General features: G+C 53.2%; 2 protein-coding genes across 2 annotated transcripts in view; one reads left to right on the top strand and one right to left on the bottom strand.

The window, feature by feature from the left end:
* Positions 1 to 16049, top strand: part of LOC117881586 (ADAMTS-like protein 2) — a 45789-nt gene extending 29740 nt beyond the window's left edge. Inside the window, exons 7-18 of the mRNA XM_034779004.1 lie at positions 520 to 600; positions 1856 to 2031; positions 2360 to 2789; positions 3001 to 3436; positions 3884 to 3990; positions 5249 to 5375; positions 6953 to 7166; positions 7928 to 8083; positions 8607 to 8777; positions 13114 to 13290; positions 15187 to 15331; positions 15419 to 16049. Coding sequence (XP_034634895.1) covers positions 520 to 600; positions 1856 to 2031; positions 2360 to 2789; positions 3001 to 3436; positions 3884 to 3990; positions 5249 to 5375; positions 6953 to 7166; positions 7928 to 8083; positions 8607 to 8777; positions 13114 to 13290; positions 15187 to 15331; positions 15419 to 15537 — 2339 coding nt within the window. The 3' untranslated portion in view covers positions 15538 to 16049. The remainder of the gene's footprint in view (positions 1 to 519; positions 601 to 1855; positions 2032 to 2359; positions 2790 to 3000; positions 3437 to 3883; positions 3991 to 5248; positions 5376 to 6952; positions 7167 to 7927; positions 8084 to 8606; positions 8778 to 13113; positions 13291 to 15186; positions 15332 to 15418) is intronic.
* A 2334-nt stretch (positions 16050 to 18383) lies between these two features.
* Positions 18384 to 21823, bottom strand: part of FAM163A (family with sequence similarity 163 member A) — a 58932-nt gene continuing 55492 nt past the window's right edge. The window contains exons 4-5 of the mRNA XM_034780461.1: positions 21117 to 21231; positions 18384 to 19526 (exon numbers count right to left, since the gene is read on the bottom strand). Coding sequence (XP_034636352.1) covers positions 19131 to 19526; positions 21117 to 21209 — 489 coding nt within the window. The 5' untranslated portion in view covers positions 21210 to 21231 and the 3' untranslated portion in view covers positions 18384 to 19130. The remainder of the gene's footprint in view (positions 19527 to 21116; positions 21232 to 21823) is intronic.

Genomic DNA, 21823 nt, shown 5'->3' with positions numbered 1-21823 from the left:
CCCGGTGCTGCAGGGCACCATCCCCCTCCTGCATGGACACAGAGCCAACTTGCTGCCACTGGCTACTCCCTTTGGAACATAATAAAAGCCCATCGACCACTCCCAGGCTTGCCAACCCCTAATGTTCAAAAAATCATGAGTCAGGCTCACCAAAAATCATGAGATTGCCTTTAAAATCCTGGGATTATGTAAAAATCATAGATGTGGCGTTCTTTTTATTTGCCTTCTCCTTTTTGAGCCTTTAGGATGCACCAGGGTCACATGTTGAAGTTTTCTCCACAGCCACAAGGGCTGGAAACTCACTTTTTCTTTAAGAATGAAGGCAGAGCTCATCCCATCTCCACTTGACTCCAGGAGCTGGGGCTTTAAGGACAACAACAATATCATGAGACTCATGACAAAACCATGAGAGTTGGCAGCGCTGCAATGCCCTCACTGAGCCACCTGTGAGGCTGGAGCAGCCTGAGTCTCTCTCCCACGTTGGGTTTCCCAACCCTTTGTTCTGTTCCCACTCCCCAGGCTACGTGTTCGTCACAAACATCCCTGCCGGCGCCACGGACATTCTCATCATCGAGCGCCGGAAGACTGAGAACATCCTGGGTAAGCCGCAGAAAAGCACGGTGTGGATAGCACGTCACCACCACCAGAAGTTGGGGCATGGGCTGTGCTCCTGGGAATGGTGCAGAGAGGACACGCCCTGACAGCAAAGGAAGGCAGGAGCAAAAGCTCAAGGGGAGCCTGCAGGAGGCCCTGTGCATGACCACAGCCAGGCTGGAGCGGGTAAAGTCACACCGGAGCAGGGAAGGTGCTGGGGAGCAGCTTTAAGTGGGTGTGAGCCCCACAGAAATGGGCAGATCTGGAAACAGGAATCCCCAGCACCTTGCTGCATTGACTCCTGCCCTGCCATTTCTGACCCTCTCGGAGAGGAGGGTGCAGGTGACTGTGAGGGGGAGCCAAAGGCAGCATGGCTCCTGAGTGAGTGGGAAGCAGCTGGGCGGGGCCAGCACACTGGGCAGCTGAACCAGGATTCTCAGGGTGTCCACCTGACTTCCCTGCACCCCTTCTTGCCGCACCGAGGGATTCCTCTAGAACCCCTGCCCTGTCCCTTAGGTGATAACTGTACCCCTCTGGCAGGTGTTTCTGTAGGAGGGAAGGATACAGGTTTTAGGAAATAAATGCTGGACAAGACCATCTGTGATCCTCTCTCACCTGGAACGATCCATTCAGCTTACGGGGTCACACGATCCTTTGTGTTGGATCTTTGCTTTCTGGATCAGTCGCAGCTAATGTGTTATTCTTGGTGCTTTCAGAAAGCAAAGGGCTGAGAGAGCTAGCTGGAATGAGGCTGTTAGGGGACCACAGATAACATGACCAGCCCTGCCTCCATTGTAATTCACTTGACTAAAGCCAGGCTCACACTGCAGCACTGGAGCCAAACAGCCCTGAATTTGTGGGGTGAGGGTTAGAAGGCTAGAGGATCAGAATCGTGGGTTTCTCCCAACTTTTGAGCTCAACAAATCCAGCTCTCTGGAGGTGAAATTGCTATATATTTTAGCCTCTGTGCCATTGAGCCGCCATTTTTTCTTTAATGTTGCACGTTCACCCTGCCTCACACATTGCTGTGGTTCAAGGGTTCTGGTCTAGAAACATGACATACAGTAGTGTGAGCTCAGGCCACCCCCAACTTGGTATCCTGTCCCTCAGGGCACTGACACACGGAGCACAAGACAGTGTCTCCCCCCAGGTGATTTTCCTTGGCCAAGGATTACTTCTCCATACAAGTCAGCTGCTGCTGGCCTCTTTTCCTTGACGTCTGCTTGCAGTTAAGTCTCCTGTCCCTCGCCTCTGTTTGCAGCACTGGCGGATGAATCTGGGCACTTCTTCTTCAACGGGAACTCAGCCATTGACAATCCCCAGAACTTCCGGGTGGCTGGCACGGTGTTCAAGTACCGCCGCCCTTCCAACCTGCACGTGGACGGCCTGGAGTACATCATTGCCCAGGGCCCCACCAATCAGTCTCTGAATGCCATGGTACGTAAGGAGCTAAAGATCGGGGTGCTTCCCTGGCGGTCTCCTTTCCGAGCCCCAAGACCACAGGTGCCCTGCAGGCAAAGGAATTTTGAGCTTTCCCACGGCTGGAGCTCCTGCCTCATTCCCTGTAGCAATGCCTTCTGGGAGAGACTGAGCTGTGCCATTCCTGGGGGGGTTCTGTCTGGCCATCATGGGTACACTGTCTCTTCTGTGTTCATCACAAAGCACTTACTGTCCAGGTCAGGTTTCAGGGTGTGGGTCACGTGTTTCTGATCCATTAGACACGGTACATGCAAATGCGCTAATGGGGTTTTTGTTTTCTCCCCAGTACTATAACTTCAATGGGAAAATGCCCCATATAACGTATGACTATACTGTGCCACATGTGCCCTCAGCAGCTCTCCGAACAGCTGCCCCTGCTCTCGAGGCACCTCTCTACCTTCATCTACCGGACTCCAGCCCCAAACATCCAGCCCCAGTCCCAGCAGACTCTGGGACTGTGCATGATTTCAATGCCACTTGGCTCTCTCTCGCCCCGGACGATGTCAGTGACCGGTTCCCACCTGGAGAAGAGCATGGAGACCTGAGCTTCAACAACCAGGACTTCTTCCAGAGTAACTCCACCGCTCAGGCTGGGCCCTGGGGCTGGGAACAGAGGGAAGAGGAAGAAGAGAAGTTTGGCTTCCAGATCAGACAAGTCTACCATGCAAATGGAGCAGGCGAGGAGGCGGCGGCAGTAGGTGGAGAAACAGATTTGGGTTTGTTTGTTTTCTTGGCTACCTCGTGGTTGGGTAATTGAGGTGCTTGTTAAGGGTGGGACTTACAGAAGCACTCAGCATTGGCCCACCTCTGCTCTCATCGAAGCCAGTGGGTGCTGTACCAGCTGGGTGGATGGGGGAGGTGGCGATCCAGAGGGGGAGGTTACTTTAGCCTCTATGGGCTTATTAATGCCCCTGCATTTTCCTTTAGCTCCCAGCTTAAATCAGATTTCCATCAGCACAGCCATGCCCTACAGCGTGATGAGGCCCGAGCTGCCGGAGAGCAGTGGGATTGGGGCAGCCAGGCTCCGGCTCTTCAGGAGATTGTGTCACCGGGACCCACAAAACGCTGCCTTTTGCAGGGAACTGCAGTACCTGGCTGCCAAGCTGGGCTGGAAGAACTCAACTGCGGGGCTGTGGAACGAGCTGGTGGCTGGATGGCCAGAAGGGCTGCGCAAAGGGCCTGCCAATACAAACTTGCTGGAGAGCATGAAGGCAGAGGCTTATGCAGAGAGCCAGGAGGAGGCAGCTAACTACAGTGTGATTACAAGCGTGCAGAACCCCCTGCCGGGTTCCAACTCAAGCCTCCACACTGCCCTCGGGAATAGCCACCCGGCAGAACCCCTTCAAGTCCCTGGCCCTGAAAGGTGAGATGCCGCCGGGTTCCTGAGGGAAGACAAGATGCCGTTTATCCTGGGAAGATTGATCATCCCATTCCCATGGTAGCTTCAGGGTTCTCCACTTGGGTTTCCCCTCTCTGACTCCTCTGTTGTTATGGTGATGGGGATGGTAGAACAAAGCCAGCAGCCTGTGTCAGTCCATCTCAGACTCCCAGAACATGTTCGATAGTACCTCTGCTCCTCCAAAGGGGCTTGGTCACCTCCTACATGATCACTCACTCACCAAAGTGATCCACCAGCCATAGGAGATCTTCCCATGCAACCTGATACATGCAAGCCTGTGGGGGAGCAGTAAGCAAAAGAAGCGGAGCCACTGGGTTCCCTCTCCATCCCCTGGAGTACCTGAGGAAGGCTTTCACTATCTGTTACTCGTCGCATCCCAAACTAAGCTCATTTCTGCTCCTCTCTCTGCAGCAACGAGTTTGATGTGAGCCCCCTGGGCCATGATGACATCAGCCTGGCCGACATGTACCGGTGGAAGGTCTCCGCCTATGCTCCCTGCAGCTCCACATGCACTTCAGGTAGGTTTGGTCTGGGAGACTGGATGGCTTCGCAGGACTGGGAATGAAATGTAGAGCACTTCACCTGAAGGTCCCCAGGTATAGTTCAGCCCAGCAACCAGAAGCTGTTATTATTTGAAAGTGGTTTGGTGGCCTCTGTGAAATAACTTGGTGTCTTCAAGCCAGTTCCTAGTGGAGAAGCATCCACATCCCTAAAGCCCCCGCATCTGTTGGCACTAGTTCACACCCCTGTAGGCAATCTCAGCCACTGGGAATGGCAAGTGAGCTCTCCTTCCCCTGTCTGGGCCAGGGCTGAGGCACATGGCTAGGGCAGCACTACTGCTGCCTGTGCTGTCCTTTGTGCGTGGGTCAATAGAGGCATCCATTCTCCAGGGCCGGCAAGTGCCTTTCACCAGCACTAAATCCTCTTCAAATATAAATGAAGTATCCGGCTACACCACGAACAAGGGGTAACTTTTACACACAGGCACAGCTCCTGTACCCCAGCCGAAGGTGCACGGGAGAGAGCTGCAGGGGAAGAACCTGGGCATGTAGTACGTGATCTTATGTGTCACGGGGGCTCCTGTTTCATTGAGGAGCTATATAATTACCCTAACTGGGAGGTGGATGAATGTTTCTGTGCTTGGGCTGAGCCTTTTAAAACTTGTAATAAGCCAACGAGAAGAACCTGAGCCCAGCTGAATAGTGGGGTCACACTTGGAAATAGTGACATCCCTTGATGTGAATAGCTCAAAGCTGGGCTCCAACTCTTGCCAGTTGGTTTCATGCTGGTGGGGTGACTGGAGGGGCTGAAGTATATTTGGTGGGGGAAGGGAACTGGTACATTCAAGACCTGCTAGTCTGCAGAGGACTTCTTGACATGGCTGAAGCTCCTGGAGAGTGGTGTCAGAGTAAGCATTGATACTTCAGAGGATGGGAGCTTTATTTAAGTTTCAGCATCCTTTTGCCTTAATGAAGTGAGGCTAGGAGTAAAGGATCTGGGAAGAGGTGGGTGGAAAGCAACCCATTAGCATCGGGCTGTCTTTGGCACCGGTAAACTGTGCTCTGGAGTGTCTAGTTCTGGTCTTGGCAGGTGTCCTGCCGGCCTCATCATGTTGGGTTTGATCTTTGCAGTTCTCTTCTGGATAATGATCCAGTCGAATATTTGTATTTTTATCATGGCACTAGAGGCTCAGATACATAGGTACCATGTAATAGATGGAGCGAGTAGTGGTTTGTTGGATAGCAGGCACTAAGAGAGATTCCTGGTGCCCAGCAGGCATCAGCACCTCCTATGCCATGTGTGTCCGGTATGATGGAGTGGAAGTAGAGGAAGCGTACTGTGATGCCCTGACCCGCCCAGAACCCACTCATGAGTTCTGCACAGGGAGAGAATGCCAGCCCAGGTAAGTGACGATATTCAAGCCTTGACTTCTCTCTCACAAAGACATCCAATGATATAGCCAAAGGTGGGCATGCACAGCAGGAAACCGACCTAGGTGGGAACTGGCATAGAATGCACAGGCAGAATAATGCACGGGAAGCCAACAACCAACAGAGAAGGAGGCGCCCAATGCACACCCACAGTTTCAGGTGGGTTTGTACCCAGCACAGCTCGGCTACGCTTCCGCTGCTGCTAGTTAGACTCGTGCTAGCTCCATGAGCGCCAGTGTGAGTCTGTGCACACGAGCAGGGGTATCACCCCAGCTCGTAGTGCAGACGGAACCTAAATCAGGGGAAAAGAGATGGAGAAAGCATGAGAGAGAAGAGGGGGTGGGCATAGGTGGGATTTCTGTGTCCTGTAGTTGATCCCACTCAATAGCTCTGACACTGGGTGTCACTTAGCACCTACAATGCAGAGTATTAGAAAGAGGTGGCTGGGGTCTGTCATTTTTTGGTGGCAGTATTGATACAGCAGAGCAAGGAATGACCCTGGAGATGCTTAGGCCATGGGTTTGCGTCAGCTCAGGTTGTTGGGCTGGGTTCACTGCTTTACAGCAGACTGGAATATCCGTCTGTTTAAAGGTGGCCTAACATGTTGTGCAAGTCAGGATAAACCCCCCCAGGACATTTCTATTCATAGGCAGGGCCAGACGCATTAGGTGTAATTTACAAGCTCGGGGCTAGAGAGAGCAATTCAACAACCTACCCTGAGGACGGGGTGGCCCACAGCTGCACTGCCCCAGGAACCACAGAGACTGAGTGGTATCTCTGTTGCGTGGCCTCCCTGCCCTTCTCCCACCTTACTCCACCCCCTTTTCATGGAGCAACTCACTCCTCTCAGGCACTGGTGCACCTACTCTGACTGGTGGATGTAGAGCCAGGGCTCCCCCCACTCCCCATCCTTCTCCCCCTGCTCCCACCCAGTTGCTCACAGTGGGTGAGTAGTCCCTGCGCTCCCCACTAGAGTCAGTCACAGTCTGAGCAAGGGAGTAAGGCCCTTACTCTCCTGTTGACTCAGACAAACACTGTGACCACCCAGCCCTCTGTGTACGGGGATCATGCTGCTCCCGGAAATATGCGGCCACCTCTGCGCTGGAAGGGGGCAGCCTTGAAACAGCACACAGCAGCCCTGTGCAACAGAGTAAGGCATAGGGCAAAGAAGGCCAGAGTACCCAGTTGAAAGGCCTCAGTAATGCTAGGCAGCAGGGCAGTTGGACACTGGGGACACAAGTGTTAACCCCCTTACGTTTGTGAAAGGGCCATGAAGTGTAGTTTTTAAGGCCCATGTGCAATCAGGCCTCTGTGCTGCTTGTGGGAGACCAGTGAGCAACTGCTAGTTAATTACAGGGTGGTAATTGTCCTATAGTCATCACTTTAATTGGAGACACATGGGCACCGGGCATTCCCATGTACTCAGGAAATTGAAAGGAGCCCACCAGTGATCTGTGTCAGATACCCCCTGTCTCTGATGTCTGTGGTCTCAGGGTGCCTTGTTCTGACCTGTGCTTTGTCTTCTCTCCCCTTGCGAACCCACCTGGAGGTGGGAGACCAGCCGTTGGAGCGAGTGCTCCAGGACCTGTGGGGAGGGCTACCAGTACCGGACCGTGCGCTGTTGGAAGATGCTGGCTCCAGGCTTCGACAGCTCTGTTTATGACGAGCTGTGTGAGTCTGCTGGGCTAGCCAGGCCTATGGAGAGGAAAGCGTGCAAGAACAAGGCGTGTGGGCCCCAGTGGGAGCTCTCCGAGTGGTCGGAGGTATGGAGTACAGTAGCCTACCCCATGTGTCAGGGTTAGACTGGGGAGTGGCCCATGACCAGAGGAAAACTGTCCTCAGCAAGTAGACTCGTTCCTATGTGTAGTACTGAGGAGGTCTCTGGGTAGTTTGAGGCACAGTAATTAGGCATCCCGGGGAAGCTAGCATTGTTCTTGCCCATCTTTTTCCTGTTCTAACACAGTCCAGGGGAGTGGAGTCTGCTACCCCTTCTGTTATCTTGTATAACAATTTGCATTTTTATAGGATGATCTCTGTGAGGATCTCAGTGAATTTAGCTACAGAGCACCCCTGCAGGACTAACCCACCCCCCATTTTACAACTCAGGAAACTGAGGCACCGAGAAGCTAAGCCCCACCCTTTCAGAAGAGATCACTGATTTTCGGTGGTCAACTCAACACGCCTTGGGCCTGGTTTTCAGACGTGCCAGGCCCCTGCATTTCCGGTTTGCTGGGGGAGCTGAATGCATTCAGTGGCTCTGAAAATCAAGCCCAAGGTGACTCATGCTGGGCACCCAAAACTTGGGGGCATTGGGGTGAAGTGACTTGCCTGCAGCCACCCAGCAGCAAAGCTGGGACTAGAACCCCAGTATCGTGAGTCCCCCACCACTGCTTTAGCCACAGGACCAGCCTTCCCCTCTCACCTGCACCCACTTCAGTCTAGGGAAGAAAAATGCATCTTTTCCCTCTCCCCCCACCCAATCTCTTGTCTCCTTACCGACGCAGTCTGGTCTCTTGTGCTACAGTGCTCTGCTCGATGCAGCAGTCAGGGGATGATGAAGAGGGAGGTACGCTGCTCAGTAGAGCCAGCCCTCTGCGATGAGGCCCTGAAGCCTGTCAGTGAGAAGGAGTGCACAAGCCCACCCTGTGACCGGCGCTGGATTGCCTCTGACTGGGGACCGGTGAGTCCAGGCCGGCTGCTTTTCCTCTTTTCCTGGCCTGAATGGAGGTGGAGATGGAATCCACCCTGCCCCCCTTTAGAGTGGATTGCGGGACCAGAATCCCCCTCACACCCAGAGCAGATTACGGGTCCGGAATGCCTCCCCCTGGAGCGGATTACGGGATTATCGCCCACGCAGACAGTTTACATTATACACTAACGGCTGAGTTGTTTTTGCTCAGACTTTTAACAAACATTCCCCTCAAGGCACAGATGGAGCCTGGAAAAGGTCAGCTCAAAAGTTTGGGACCATTATGAGTGCCTGTAAACAAGGGATTAGAAAGGAAGCTACTGCGTCTCCTGAGCTAAAGAGGCTGTGCAGAGGCCCTAAACCCTTAACCACGGCGTGTCAGCATCAGAGCTAGGACCAGAACTCCGGTCTCTTGCCGCCCACTCCCATACTCTGGCCACTCAACCATGCTCCCTCCACTCCTGCCAATGCTGTTCAGTGACTGGCACGTTGACATGCCCTTTATTTCTCCAAGTGCTCAGGTTCGTGCGGCAAGGGGCGGATGAGCCGCTTTGTCGTGTGTCGCAACCTGGAGGGGAAGGTGATCTCGGACTCTCAGTGCGACCCTGCCGTCAAGCCTCTGGCTGTCTACCCCTGTGGAGACAAGAACTGCCCTGCACACTGGGTGGAGCAGGAATGGGACCAGGTAAGCCTGGAGTGGCCTCACTTCAACCTGCCTGCTGTCTGGAGTGGCTGACTCCAGGCATCCGGCCCCCTCAGGGGGAGAAAAGGGGTTCATGGGCCTTGGTCATCCAACACGGCTGTTCTACAAGCACAGGGGGCCTGTGTGTCAGCACTGAGGGGCTGGGAGAAGGCAGTGAGGCAGGGATGAGCTTCCGGGAGGGAGAGCATTTGGGGCCCAGGGAAGGATCAAAGCCCAAGCCCTGGGGAAGCCGAGAAGCCAGGGGAATGGTCCCTGGGGAGGAGAGGGAGCACTGTCCCCTGGGGAGAGATGGCTGGGGGCAGGAGCAGCACACAGGACTGGGGGACATAATGAAGCAGTGCCTGGTGGGACTCACCCTCTGCTGCAGGACAGGTGGTTCCTGAGGCAGAGCTCAGCTCTGCTCCCCACCTGAAGTCTGGCTCACCGTGGGGGAGGGCAGTTTCCTCAGCTCCCTGGGGCTGGTTAGCTGCTTCACTCTCTTCTTGCTGCTGTGGCCCTCCTGCTCCCTGGAGCAGATCTCAGCATCCTGCCTGCCATAGCAGAGGCTGGAAGAGGCCATCATTGGTCAGGCTGAATTGGGGCAGGTCTCTTTAGGCCAGACGCTCCATTGAATGGCCTTGGGCTCCCAGCTGTACTGCCAGAGCTGCGGGGCATTGGGCAGCGACAGCCCCTATGCTGGTGCTAGAGCTATGCCGTCCCGGGCTGGGTTAGCAGAACCGCCTGCCAGCTGGCACTTTCCCCGCCCGAGGCTGCTCAGGAGGTTCCCAAAGCAGGGAGGGGAGTCACAAACGCCACTCCCCCCAGCTGCCGCTCTGCAATGGCTTGACACGTGCTGGCTTTCCCGTAGCTCCCATCAGAGAGCAGTGTTGGCTTAGGAGGAGTGCTGCTCCTCCCTTCTAGCGTGGTGGTTCTTGCAGATCCAAGATCTAAACAAGGCCCTTAAGTTCAGCCCCGTTACACACACACCGCAGTAACAGTGGAGACCACTGGAGAGGGGCCCCAGCCAAACCCTAGGACCCGTAGGCGGTCTGAAAGCAGGGCCATCAAGGTCACTGCAGCAGGCATCTCCTGAAGTGTTCACTAAGAGCCAGGGAAAGCACACTGCGGTGTGAGCATCCCTCAGGCCCAGGAGCAGACGAACTGTATCTGCCTCTGCCTCCTCCGCTTCGACTTGAGGTCTAGAGTGACCAGATTGAAACCCAGGCCATCTGTCATAGGGGGCAGGGGGCAGAGACAGCGGGGTGGAGGGGGGGGGCAGGAGGGGAGGGGGGGGGGGGGGGGGGGGCGGGGGAGGGGGGGGTAGTCTGGGTCTAGGGAGAGGGTAACTGCACGAGGGGCTGGGTTCCAGCCAGCCTGTTCCTTCTAGCACAACCTAGCTTCCAGCCACCCTCCCCAGCCAGCCACACTCTGCCAGCCCCCTTCATGGCCTGTCTACACCACAGCTGCTGCCAATGTCAGAGCAGAACAAAGGCTCCAGCGAATATGATTGCTTTGTGCCACTGATTTTCAAAATGGCCCATGGTAGCATAGACCCAGCCTCAGTCCAGGCGCTGCTCTGTGCTGCCTGCCAGCTTCAGCCTTGCTATAGCTTGTTTTAGGCGGCATCCTAGACAATGCAAACCGGGACACTTTGGCATTTGGTTTCCCCACAAAGCACTGAGCTAACACGGCTTTACAGCAGGGGTGGGCAAACTACGGCCCATGGGCTGGATCCGGCCCACGGGCTGGATCCGGCCCACGGGATTGCCAACCCGTAGCGCCGCGGGCCCCGTGCTGCTGCTGGAAGCCACCTGCACCAAGTCCCTATGGCCCCTGGGGGGGGGAGGGGGCAGAGGGGGCCGTGCACTGCCCTCGCCTGCAGGCACCACCCCCCGCACTCCAACCCCCTGCCGCACCCTTCCTGCACCCCAACCCCCTGCCCTGAGCCCCCTCCTGTACCCCACACCCTTCTGCACCCCAACCTCCTGCCCTGAGGCCCCTCGTATACCCTGTACCTCTTCTGTGCCCCAACCCCTTGCCCTGAGCCCCTTCCTGCACATGCACCCCCCACCCTCCACCTCGCACTTCCTCCTGCACCCCAACCCCCTGCCCCATTCCTACATTCATGGCCCTGAATGCAATTTCCCCACCCAGATGTGGCCCTTGGACCAAAAAGTTTTCCCACCCCCTGCTTTACAGTAAACTCAGGAGGGACCACAGAGATGCCCTGGGGCCCAGCAGAACCTGCCCGGCCCTGAGCACCTTTAAGCTGGGGCGGGGATATGAAGCAGGGAAGCCACTTGATAATTCTACATTTCAAGCTCTAGGTGCCCAGGGTCCCGCCGTCCCTGGCTAAAGGGTGTTCTCCCTTTGTCTGAGCGGCCTGCTTAAACCCACCTCCTGGCTAGTGCTGAGGGCGTGAGGCCCCACACTCTAGGCTTGATGTGTGTAATAAGCTGGGGCTGTTTTATTTCCCTAGGCCATGGCAGTCCATTAACCCCTTCCTCCCTTTGCCTGCTGTGCAATTTGCACACTCCAGTGCAGCTAGGTTTACAAGCTCTGTTTCTCCAAGTGCCAGCGCCTGTGAACTCAGTCTGAGCTCCACAAAGTGGGCGGAGCGCTTTTCTTCTCACATGTCCCCTTCTGGGGTTGAGCGGGCCTTGATGAAGTCTAGCTGGAGGGTGATTAAGATGGAATACAATCCAGCTCCCTGCCCCCCAGCTGTGGTGAGGGGGAGTGAAAAGCAGTGCAAGCACAGAGGTGGCAGTCATGCTGGCAGAGGCAGCTAGGAACACACAGAGGGTGCAGAACAGAGCTGGACTCTTGCTACTGCATGACTGAGTATGTTAGAGCCGTCTTACAAGCTAAAGCATGTCGATAGAGCTCCACGTCATGCTGCACTGGCATGGTGCCCGCTCCAACTAAGTGTAACTTTAGCACCCTCGTGGCCAAGATGGAGTCTGCTCTGCAGGCAGCTTTGGCCAAGAGATGGCGCACACAAAAATGCAGCAGGAGAAATCCCTTTCACCCCAGGGGCACCTGTTCCAAACCCCCCAGAGTGAACACACACACCCACAGGAAAAGTACAAAGGATATAAGAAAGGGAGATATTTATTTACAGAGGGATGAGAGAAGAAAAACAACAAGGGGAAATATAGGGGGAGCAGTAGAACAGGGTTGCATCCAAACCAAGCCCCCATGGGCCCAGTGGTAGCACAGTCTGACAGGGCAGATTCTGAGCAATGTGGCTGCACACAGAGTTCAGAAGTCCTGAGCAAAGTTCCAGTCCAATGGTTTGTCTTGGGTGCTCCTGGTCATCTTCAGCGCCAGTGAACTTTCCCCAACAAACAACTCCGGTGCCCTCTTCTGCTGCTCTCTGCAAAGCCACACAGAGCGACCACCTCCCCACTTAACTAGCTAGCAGCCTCCCTCCTTGTCCCCAATGCAGAGTCACAAGCCCCAGTACTCACAGCCCCATGCAGCTCTGGGCAGCAGTGATACTGGGTCCAGCTCCGGCCTGTCCTTCTTGGGCAATTCCTCCCTGGCACAGGGCTCCTCCTGGCTCCTGTCCTGGGGTGTCCCCGATTGGCCCTGTCCTTCCCAGGCTTCAGGCAGGTTCGCTGCTGCTTCACTTTGTGAGGGCCTCTGCAGGCTGCCCCTTTCAGCTTCAGCGTCACCCCCTGGAGTTTCCCTCCTTTTTTCCTCACTCTCCTGCTCCCCTGCCTGCCTTGTGTTCCTTCAGTCCCGATCCAGGAGTGTGAAATGCATCACTCAGCAAGACTGATGTATTAATGCACTGTAATATCCATCTCTTACATGGCATCTGGGTACAACTATGTACCTAAAGGCTAAATCTACACACTGATCTAGGGACGTGACTCCCAGTGCATGTAAACATACGCGCAGTAGCTCACATCGGATAGCAGTGCTGCTGTGGTAGCATGGGCTTGCTGCCCCGAGTGCAGCTCTGTCTGAACCCCGTGGGTATGTACTTGGAGCAGCCTGCCTGCACCACCACTGCCCGTACTACTGTGGCTACACTGCTACTTTTAGCCTGGTAGCTCAGATGCTCTTCTGTGTCTAAGGACCTCAAAGCCGGTTACAGACACTAACATCCAGCGTCTCAAAGGAATTGAGGCTGCTAACTTTCATTGGCAACAGCGGCTGGGTCAGTAGCATCACAAATGTTAAGTGACTTGTTCAAGATTGTACTGTGAATTGCTCTGAGCAAGAATCCCCCCGATGGAAGGCCAGCATATCTACCAGCCTGAGCCCTATGCCTGGGATGTAGCAGTCCTTAGCAGCCGTGAATGAGCTGGCTTGTTTTTCGCTTTTCCAGTGTGATGCCAGCTGCGGCCGGGGGGTGAAGACCAGAAGCGTGCTGTGTGCTGGCCTGGAGAACGGCGTGTACAGGGAGTATCCAGAAAAGCGATGCAATGCCTCCCAGAAACCTGAGGTGCAGGCGGCCTGTTTCAAGAGGCCTTGCTCTACGTGGTTCACGACCTCCTGGTCTCAGGTAGGGAGTGAGAGCGAGGAGGTGGGTGTCGAAGAAACTGTCAGGAAAATGGAAATGACAAATGCCAAGGGGGATGGGGTGACAGGCCTACACCCCAGGGTGCTGCAGGGGAAGACAGAGGTCAAGGGAGCCTGGAGAATTTCTACTTTCGCGTTGTGCTTGTGGCATAGTTAGGTCTGAATGGAACCACCAAACCGGCTCCTTTCAGGTACTAGCAGGAGACAGCTGGACATGCTCACATCCCTGAGGCTCTGAGTACAGACGCAGCAGGAGTAGGGACACCAATTACCAGTGTGCTGGGCAAAGGTGACTATCTTGGTGCTGATCTCCCTTGGGTGTCATGCCCCATAGGGTAGAATGCATATCCTTACCATCCAGGAGTCAACTTTCTTCCTGCCTTTCAATTCAATATAATCGGTGTGTGTAATGCTAGCGAACGGTGCCAGACTGACAGCCCCGGGGATGGGAATCCTTTTTGACCACACGAGGGGCAGCATCAGAGCAAGCTTCCACCATAGTCCACCCATGTGCCCCAGCCCTGCCTTGCAAGGCCCCTTCTCCAGGGATGAGAAGGGAGCTCAGTTTCTGAAACCATTCTGTGCCTGGCCTCTCTGATGAATCTCTCACCAGTGGGCTGATGAGCAAGTACATGGGTGTGGTAGGAGGTATTTTGCAATGCATGCACCTAAGCAGTGGGTGGTAGATGGAAACCGCCACACTTATTACCCGTAGGCCACCAAAGGGTCGGTGGCTGGTAGCCAGTTTCAGTCCACACCTGCCCTGGGTTGGATTTGAACAGGTTGCGTATGGTGCAGGGAAAGGGTCCATTCCTCCATCACCAGTCCCCCCTGCAGCCTCACTTGTTACCAAGTATAAATTCTAACCTCCTCTGCAGCCCTTTAAGTGCCTGGTGGTCTGAAGGTCTTAGACCAGGGGTGGCCAACCTGTGGCTCCGGAGCCACATGCAGCTCTTCAGAAGTTAATCTGCGGCTCCTTGTATAGGCACCGACTCCAGGGCTGGAGCTACAGGCGCCAACTTTCCAATGTGCAGGGGGTGCTCACTGCTCAACACCTGGCTCTGCCACAGGCCCTGCCCTCACTACCCCCCTTCCTGCCCCCTCCTCTGAGCCTGCCGTACCATCGCTCCTCCCGCACCCACTCAGAACCTCCTGCCCCCTCCTCTGAGCCTGCCGTACCATCGCTCCTCCCNCGCACCCACTCAGAACCTCCTGCCCCCTCCTCTGAGCCTGCCGTACCATCGCTCCTCCCACACCCACTCAGCCTCCTGCATGCCACAAAATAGCTGATCAGGAGGTGCAAGGAGGAAGAGGCATGGATCGGCAGGGCAGCCGGGAGGCGCTGGGAGCAGGGTGGATGAGCTGATGCGGGGCTGCTGATGTATTACTGTGGCTCTTTAGCAATGTACATTGGTAAATTCTGGCTCCTTCTCAGGCTGGCCACCCCTGTCTTAGACTGTCTGTCCCAGAGCATGGGCCAGGTCTCCAGGCACCGTGCAGACATGCATAGCACTGGGAATGCAGGATATGCTAGTTAATGAGGCCAACCCTTTTATTCAGCTTGTACAACTCTCAGCACGGCCTGGGGTATATTTCTGAGCTGCTAGCTCTTATGCTGAGAGCCAGCCAGAAGAGGAAGAGCAAGTGTCTTGGCACCAGTCAGTAATGGGCATAGGGAAATGCAGGAAGAGAACAGTAGTTTTCCTCCAAGCCCCATTACATGAGAGGCTGGCTGGGGACTCGCTGTGGGGTGAAGTGGGAACTCCCTCTGTGAATATCCCCTGCCTTGGGGTGCCAAGAGGAGTGATGGGGGGCGGGGGAGGGTGATAGAAAGGCATCATGCTCACAGCCTGCTTCTCCTCCCTCTTGCTTCCGACAGTGCAGTAAGACGTGTGGTGCCGGCCTGCGGCTCCGAGAGGTGAAGTGCTACCAGGGAGATGCCCTGGGACAGGGCTGTGACCCAGCTTTCAAACCCGATGCCAAGCAGATGTGCCAGCTCCAGGTGTGCCCCACAGAGGCACCAGGTAAAGGGGGAGGCTCTTGGGAGGGGAGCTCAGGCCTGGGTGCAAGCCCTTGCTTTAACCGCTACTGTGGATGCTTTTGCTCCCTAGACGAAGACTGTGAAGACAAAACGACAGCCAACTGCGTGCTGGTGCTGAAGGTGAAGCTGTGCTCCCATTGGTACTACAGGAAGGCCTGCTGCCGGTCGTGTAGGAGTAAGGCGTCCTGATGGCTGCCACACCACACTTCCCTTCCAAGACCAAGGGGCAAGATCCCCTTAGAAATAGACTCCACCATAAACCCCTTTTCTATGACAGAAGCCATTCCGCCTGGGGTACTCCGTCACGGAGCCAGTCCCTGTAGAACATCCTGCTCAGCTAGGAAGGATTCCTTGGGCACACATAGCAATAACGGTCCCCTTTTCACCTATAGGATTTTATAGAGAGACCAGCAATTCCTACAAAGCAACCAGAGCCTGGGTAGTGTGGGACGTTGGTCCCTGCTGTCCAGCACCACCAAGGAGCTGCTCCTCTTCCCCACCACACTGCTAATTCGTGGCCCTATTCCTGCTGGGTCTGCACCCAGAGCTTCAGGGATGTGACAAGGAGTCCCAACAAGAGATGGCCGAGTGTGTACCACAGCTAGCAGCAGCTAGGCCACCTGCTGTACCCTCCAGCCACAAGGTCAATTTTCAAACAAAAAAGTCATTTGACAGTAAAGCAATAACCATCCATTTGTATTTCCTGCGCATGTGTGTTCAGGCATGGAAGGGGGGCAGAGCTGGAATGGATGGGGGGAGGGGGGGCACATGTGCCCCAAGATGGCTTCCAGCGCAGCACTGTGTAAAACGTGCCCGGCCCCAATCAAAGAAGAGAGACTGCCCGCTTTATAGTTCAAAGTCCTCATTTATTTCTGACATTCACTCTGTATTCACAGCTGAGCAACAAAGATGTAGAGCAACAAGTAGAAAAGTCTGACTTCCCTGTTCCTTCCCTCACCCCTTAGCAGGTCTGAAGCTACAGTTTGGGCTCCCACTTGTGTTGTGTATATTTTGTACTTATCCACATATTCCAACACACGTGCAAAATGTGTTTAGTATTTCATGTGTGATGGCGGTCTTCAGCTGTGGTGTACTACCAATCTCAGACCACTTTGCCTCACTCAGGCTTCTAGCAGGCTGATGTGGACCTAAGGGTACATCTACACTACAGGGGGGAGTCGATTTAAGATACGCAAATTCAGCTACGTGAATAGCGTAGCTGAATTCGGCGTATCGCAGCCGACTTACCCCGTTGTGAGGACGGCGGCAAAAATCGACTTCTGCGGCTTCCTGTCGGCGGCTCTTACTACCACCTCCGCTGGTGGAGTAAGAGCGCCGATTCGGGGATCGATTGTCACGTCCCATCGGGACGCGATAAATCGATCCCCGAGAGGTCGATTTCTACCCGCCGATTCAGGCAGGTAGTATAGACCTAGCCTAAGGGTCACATTTAATGTGTGTTCAATGGAGCAAACTACAGCTGTCTTCCCTTTTAACAGAGGTGTGACCCACAGAGCCTACAGCCTGTCATATAATGCACCACCTTGATCCCAGCAACCTTCACTGGGAAGAGGTAGCATAGTCTCCTTGGGCCGTCCCTTCATATTAAAGAGGCAGAGCTTTGTGCTTTGTCTAGCCCATGGGCTGCACTTTGACCACCACAGGTCTTGTGGGGGTTAAGTTCAGGCTGGAGGGCTAGCTAAAGCAGGTACTAGCATATGAAAGGATAGGACTTGTTAAGTTAGACCAAGGAAAACCCTGTCAGACACTGTATCACCAGGGGAGTTTGCTGGTTGGGATAGGAAGCCAATAGGAGCAATGGGCTATTAAACACTTGGGGTCAGAGGCCTTTGTTGCTACTACCACCCTCCCACCATTAGCTGTTTTTTTCTCCCAGGGTTGTTAAGAAGACACTTAAGAGGCAACTGCCATATGAGGGAGAACTGGAGAATATTCTATTTAGGGGTCGCAGTGAGGACGGGATGGCTTAAGGGCCAGGAAGTATCAGGATGCAAAGTCTTTCAGTTTTAAGGTCTTGGTTCAAATACAGACCAGCAGGCGACCAGTGGCCGTTCAATGGTCTACACCAAACGGGTTGGTTCCTGATGGAGAAACACTCATCACATGCACCACCATCACATTTGGCACTAATCTGCTCCCTCACTGGCAGTCTCAGCAGGGACGCCAAAGTGTGAATGGGCCTGAAGACTGAACTCTCACCTGCTAATGTGGATCTTGCACCACGTCATTCCTCAGCTGTGGATAAACAGAGAATATAAAGGCGGTCAGTCAGTCCAGCACCTTTCATGGATTTAGACTAATTTCCTCTATCACAATTTATAGTTCTAAATAATTCTGCCTAAATATCACGGCCGTGTGTTAAACATACTCTAGCTATCATCACTAAGGAAATTTGTGTGGCAGGAGAAACTTAGCTTTATATGTTCATCTGCAACCAATTTGTACTCTCCACCTGCACTCCCGGGACCATGTGTTGGGGACCCTGCAGCTGGCGGCTATGGAAATGGATCAGAATGACAGATGCGCCTTTTTAGTAATTTTGACCTAGTTTGGTACTGGAGTAAAAAATAATCTCCATGTCCATTTTGCAGAGAGGTGGACTGAATGGTCTAGCTCAGTGGCTGTCAACATTTTTCATGTGGTGACCCCGTATTACCCCAGAAAGTAGGCTTGGACTTCCAATCTAGCCCCAAAGAAAGGAAAGGCAATCATGAGCACCCTAAAGACCTGTCTGTGTGATTCCCCCCACTGGTGGTCATGACCCCAAGGTCATGGTCTAGTAGGACTTTTCCATCCCTATTGCTATTGTAAGCAGAATTAGTCCTAAACGGACTATTTCTCAGTTTCCCAGAAGATGGCAGTGGGCCTTTCAGGGCTTTGCACACTGCAGAAGATCAAAGCTTTCATTCTTTAATAGTGCAATTTTTCCTTTCAATAAAACCTTGCGCTTTTTATGCCTCTAAATTAAATCACTCCTAAAAAAGCCTGTGAAGATTAAAGGTTTTTTGGCAGCAGCAGCAGCAGCATCTGCATTATTAGCATATAACAGTAATTTCACTAGTCCCCTTTTCTCCCCCTCATAATTATCTAAAGTAGCCAGGGAGAGGTTATCCTATTTTACATTCTAACACAGACACTAGCATTCAATTGCAACTAATGTGATACGAAGGGAACAAAATGATCAAACTATTTGTTTATTTGCTTCTCCATTAGCTTTCATCAAGCAAGAGTGGCTGGACTTCACCCTCTCTCTCTTCCTCCTTTCTAATGCAGCCATTGCTGGAGCCGACAGCTCCCAGAATGATGTCTTGCTCTTGCTGAATGTGCTCAGTTCATCCATACTGGAGGCCAGTGGTATTGCCTTGGAAAGTGACAAGTAGGATTTGCTTAGTGTAGACACCAAAGACCTCATTAAGGACTCAAGGGAATAAGGAGAGTCACAAGTGTCTTGATAATTAAGTTAGTCCGTACTGTACATAGCCCTCGTTAGACAAGTCCCTTCCGTAGATACAGTGGAATAATAATTACACTTGTGATAGGTTCAGAAATCACCACGTTCAAGCTGTTCATTCAAATGTCCCATGAAAGCTTACAGTGATCTGGACAGATCAACATCAGGACCACACTGGGTCTCTGACTTAGCTGTTGATGTTCGTTCAAGGGTTCCTCTCCTTTGCAAGAAACCCCACTGAAATAAATGGAGCCCCCACCCCTCGATGGCCATCTCATTGGTGCACCCTGTGAGATAGTGACAATGCTGATTACACATCTGTACTAATAGCCCTCGGGTTTGGAAAGGTCTCATGGACGATGCCATGGCGGGTCATCGGGTAACTCTGGAGGGTTGCCATTTTGATGGGTGGCCCCATTTCCTTGTAGCACGCGGGCGTGTAGGTGATCCTCTCACCGCCATTCCGCACCATGTCAGCGGTCCGTATGTAAAAGGGCGAGCCGTAGGGGGAACAGGTAGGGCAGTAGTTCCGAGCACCCTGCTGGTTAAATTCGTGGGGTGGTGGTACTGGGCTGCCCTGCCCATCCACGATGCGAGAGTTGCAGGCATTGCAGGTCGTAAGGTATGAGTGAGTGGGAAGGTCAGGCTCCTCCTCCTCCTCCTCCTCCTCTTCCTCAGCAGATTCATCTTTCTTGCAGCAATAATACTATGCACAAGGGAAAGGCTTTGGTTAGCAAGAGGATGGCATACTATGCAGCTATGCTTGTGCACAAAGGCCCGTAGAGGGTCACACATGGTCTTGGACACAGGCTATGTTTGATGACATTTTTAGGATTCATGGTCATTCTCCCTCCCCTCCCCGCCATGTTTCTTCATTAATGAAAGTCCTTCAGCAGGGGCTGAAGGATAATGGTCAACTACTGGGAATTCTACATAGAACCATTTGAGAGGAGACGCAAAGAGCTTAAGAACATAAGAACGGCCATACTGAGTCAGACCAAAGGTCCATCTAGCCCAGTATCCTGTCTTCTGACAGTAACCAATACTAGGTGCTTCAGAGGAAATAGAACAGAAGAGGTAATCATCAAGTGATCCATCCCCTGTCGCACATTCCCAGCTTCTGGCAAACAGGCTAGGGACACCATCCCTGTTCATCCTGGCTGATAGTAATTGATGGACCTATCCTCCATGAATTTATCTGGTTCTTTTTTGAACCCTGTTATAGTCTTGGCCTTCACAACATCCTCTGGAAAAGAGTTCCACGGGTTGACTGTGCATTGTGTGAAGAAATATTTCCTTTTTTTAAAAAAACCTGCTGCCTATTAATTTCATTTGGTGACCCCTAGTGTTTGTGTTAGGAGGAGTAAATAACACTTCCTTATTTACTTTCTCCACACCAGTCATGATTTTATAGACCTCTATTATATCCCCCTTAGTCATCTCTTTTGCAAGCAGAAAGGTCCCAGTCTTATTAATTTCTCCTCATACGGAAGCCTCTCTAGGCAGGCCTGGAGGAGCCACCTTCACTGCTTCTTCCCTGGGGCAGGGTGTGGTAGGACCATGATGCCTCCAGCAGGGGCCTCAAAGGGCCTGATACACTGTCACAGGAACCTTATGTCAGTGGTAATCAGAGTAGCATAGTGGAGCTCTGCCTCGCCCAAACACATATCCCCCTTTCTCCTCAGCATAGCTTCTACTTTGGGAAGAGGTGGCTGGCACAGGAGCCAGCTTCAGAGGTTTTACAGCAGTGAAGAGACTGCCTCTGCCAAAGGAGGTCTCTGCTGGCCACTTATAGTGAATATTCAGCCACTATGTGCCATGCACATGGTGCAAAGTAGCACAAGAGGAACTGAAAATCTAGTCCAGAAAATTTGAGGCAGCTTAGCCTGGGCATGGTGGGGAACTCTGTCTCTACCCTGAGCACATAGCACCAAGTTCACTTCAATGTATAAAAAGGGTTTTTTAGCTAATCTCCTTAGGAAAAAAAACCCCAGTGGTTTACTTTACAGGAGTAACTGTGAAACCAGCCAACCCCTCCAATTAATCTGTGAGCTCTACAAACCCTCAACCCCCAGGATTTGCATCCAGCACCAGGAAAAAGGAAAAGAAATTAAGCCTTCACTCTACGGAGCTCCCTGGGAAAGGGAGAACATAGCAAAGATCTAACACTCACAACACCCGGTGTCCTGCTGCAGTGGGGTATAAAGCAATGCACAGCAGCATTCCTGAAACCCACCTGCATTGTCCAGGTAAGTGCAAAGCACAGGGACCGCACCCCAGAAGTGTAGTTACATACCTGTAGCCTACAATAACAGAGCACCGCAATAATACACAGTAGGATCACGGTTGCTAGTATTCCGCCGGTGATAACAACAGTTCCTGCTGTCATCCGACCGATTCTCCATCAAACTCTGAAAGGCAGTGCAAGGAAAGGAGTGGGTTAAAGTCAAGGGAGCTAAGAGCAGTGGTCAGTTACTGTGGTTCGAGTTAGGGGATCTGATTCTGCTACTGCTGCATCCGTGCAACCACCACTGACTTTACATGGGGGTAGCTCAGTGGCTGCAGAATCAATCCCAGGGAGTTCTCTGTGCATGTGGGAGAATGAATGGCGTTAGTCAAAGAAACCCCTGAAAAACAGAAGGGTGGAGAGGACTGTGACCAATTAAATGCAACTCTCCAGGACTAGGCGAGGAGGGTAGCAGAAGGCCCTTCTCTTGTACCTTGCATACATATCCCTTTTCACACAGGTGTCTCAAAGTGCTTAAGGAACACTAATTAACCCTTGCAGCCCACTGCCCCATGTTCTACCTCGGGGAACTGAGCTGGAAGGATTTGCCCAAGGGCACTCAGCAAGTCAAGGCTCCATGCTCCCAACATAGCCACTAGGTGGCACTAATTCAACAGCACACAAGCTGGGAGACTGTAGTTAAGCTTGGAAGGAGTAGATTTTGGCTGATGCTCTGACAGCTACATGGGCAGCTCTTCCATATACCCAGGGGAGGG

The sequence above is a fragment of the Trachemys scripta genome, chromosome 8, assembly GCF_013100865.1.
Source record: "Trachemys scripta elegans isolate TJP31775 chromosome 8, CAS_Tse_1.0, whole genome shotgun sequence".
Taxonomy (NCBI): domain Eukaryota; kingdom Metazoa; phylum Chordata; order Testudines; family Emydidae; genus Trachemys; species Trachemys scripta.
The sequence above is the reverse complement of the archived record's forward strand: the minus strand, read 5'-3'. Positions and strand labels throughout refer to the sequence as shown.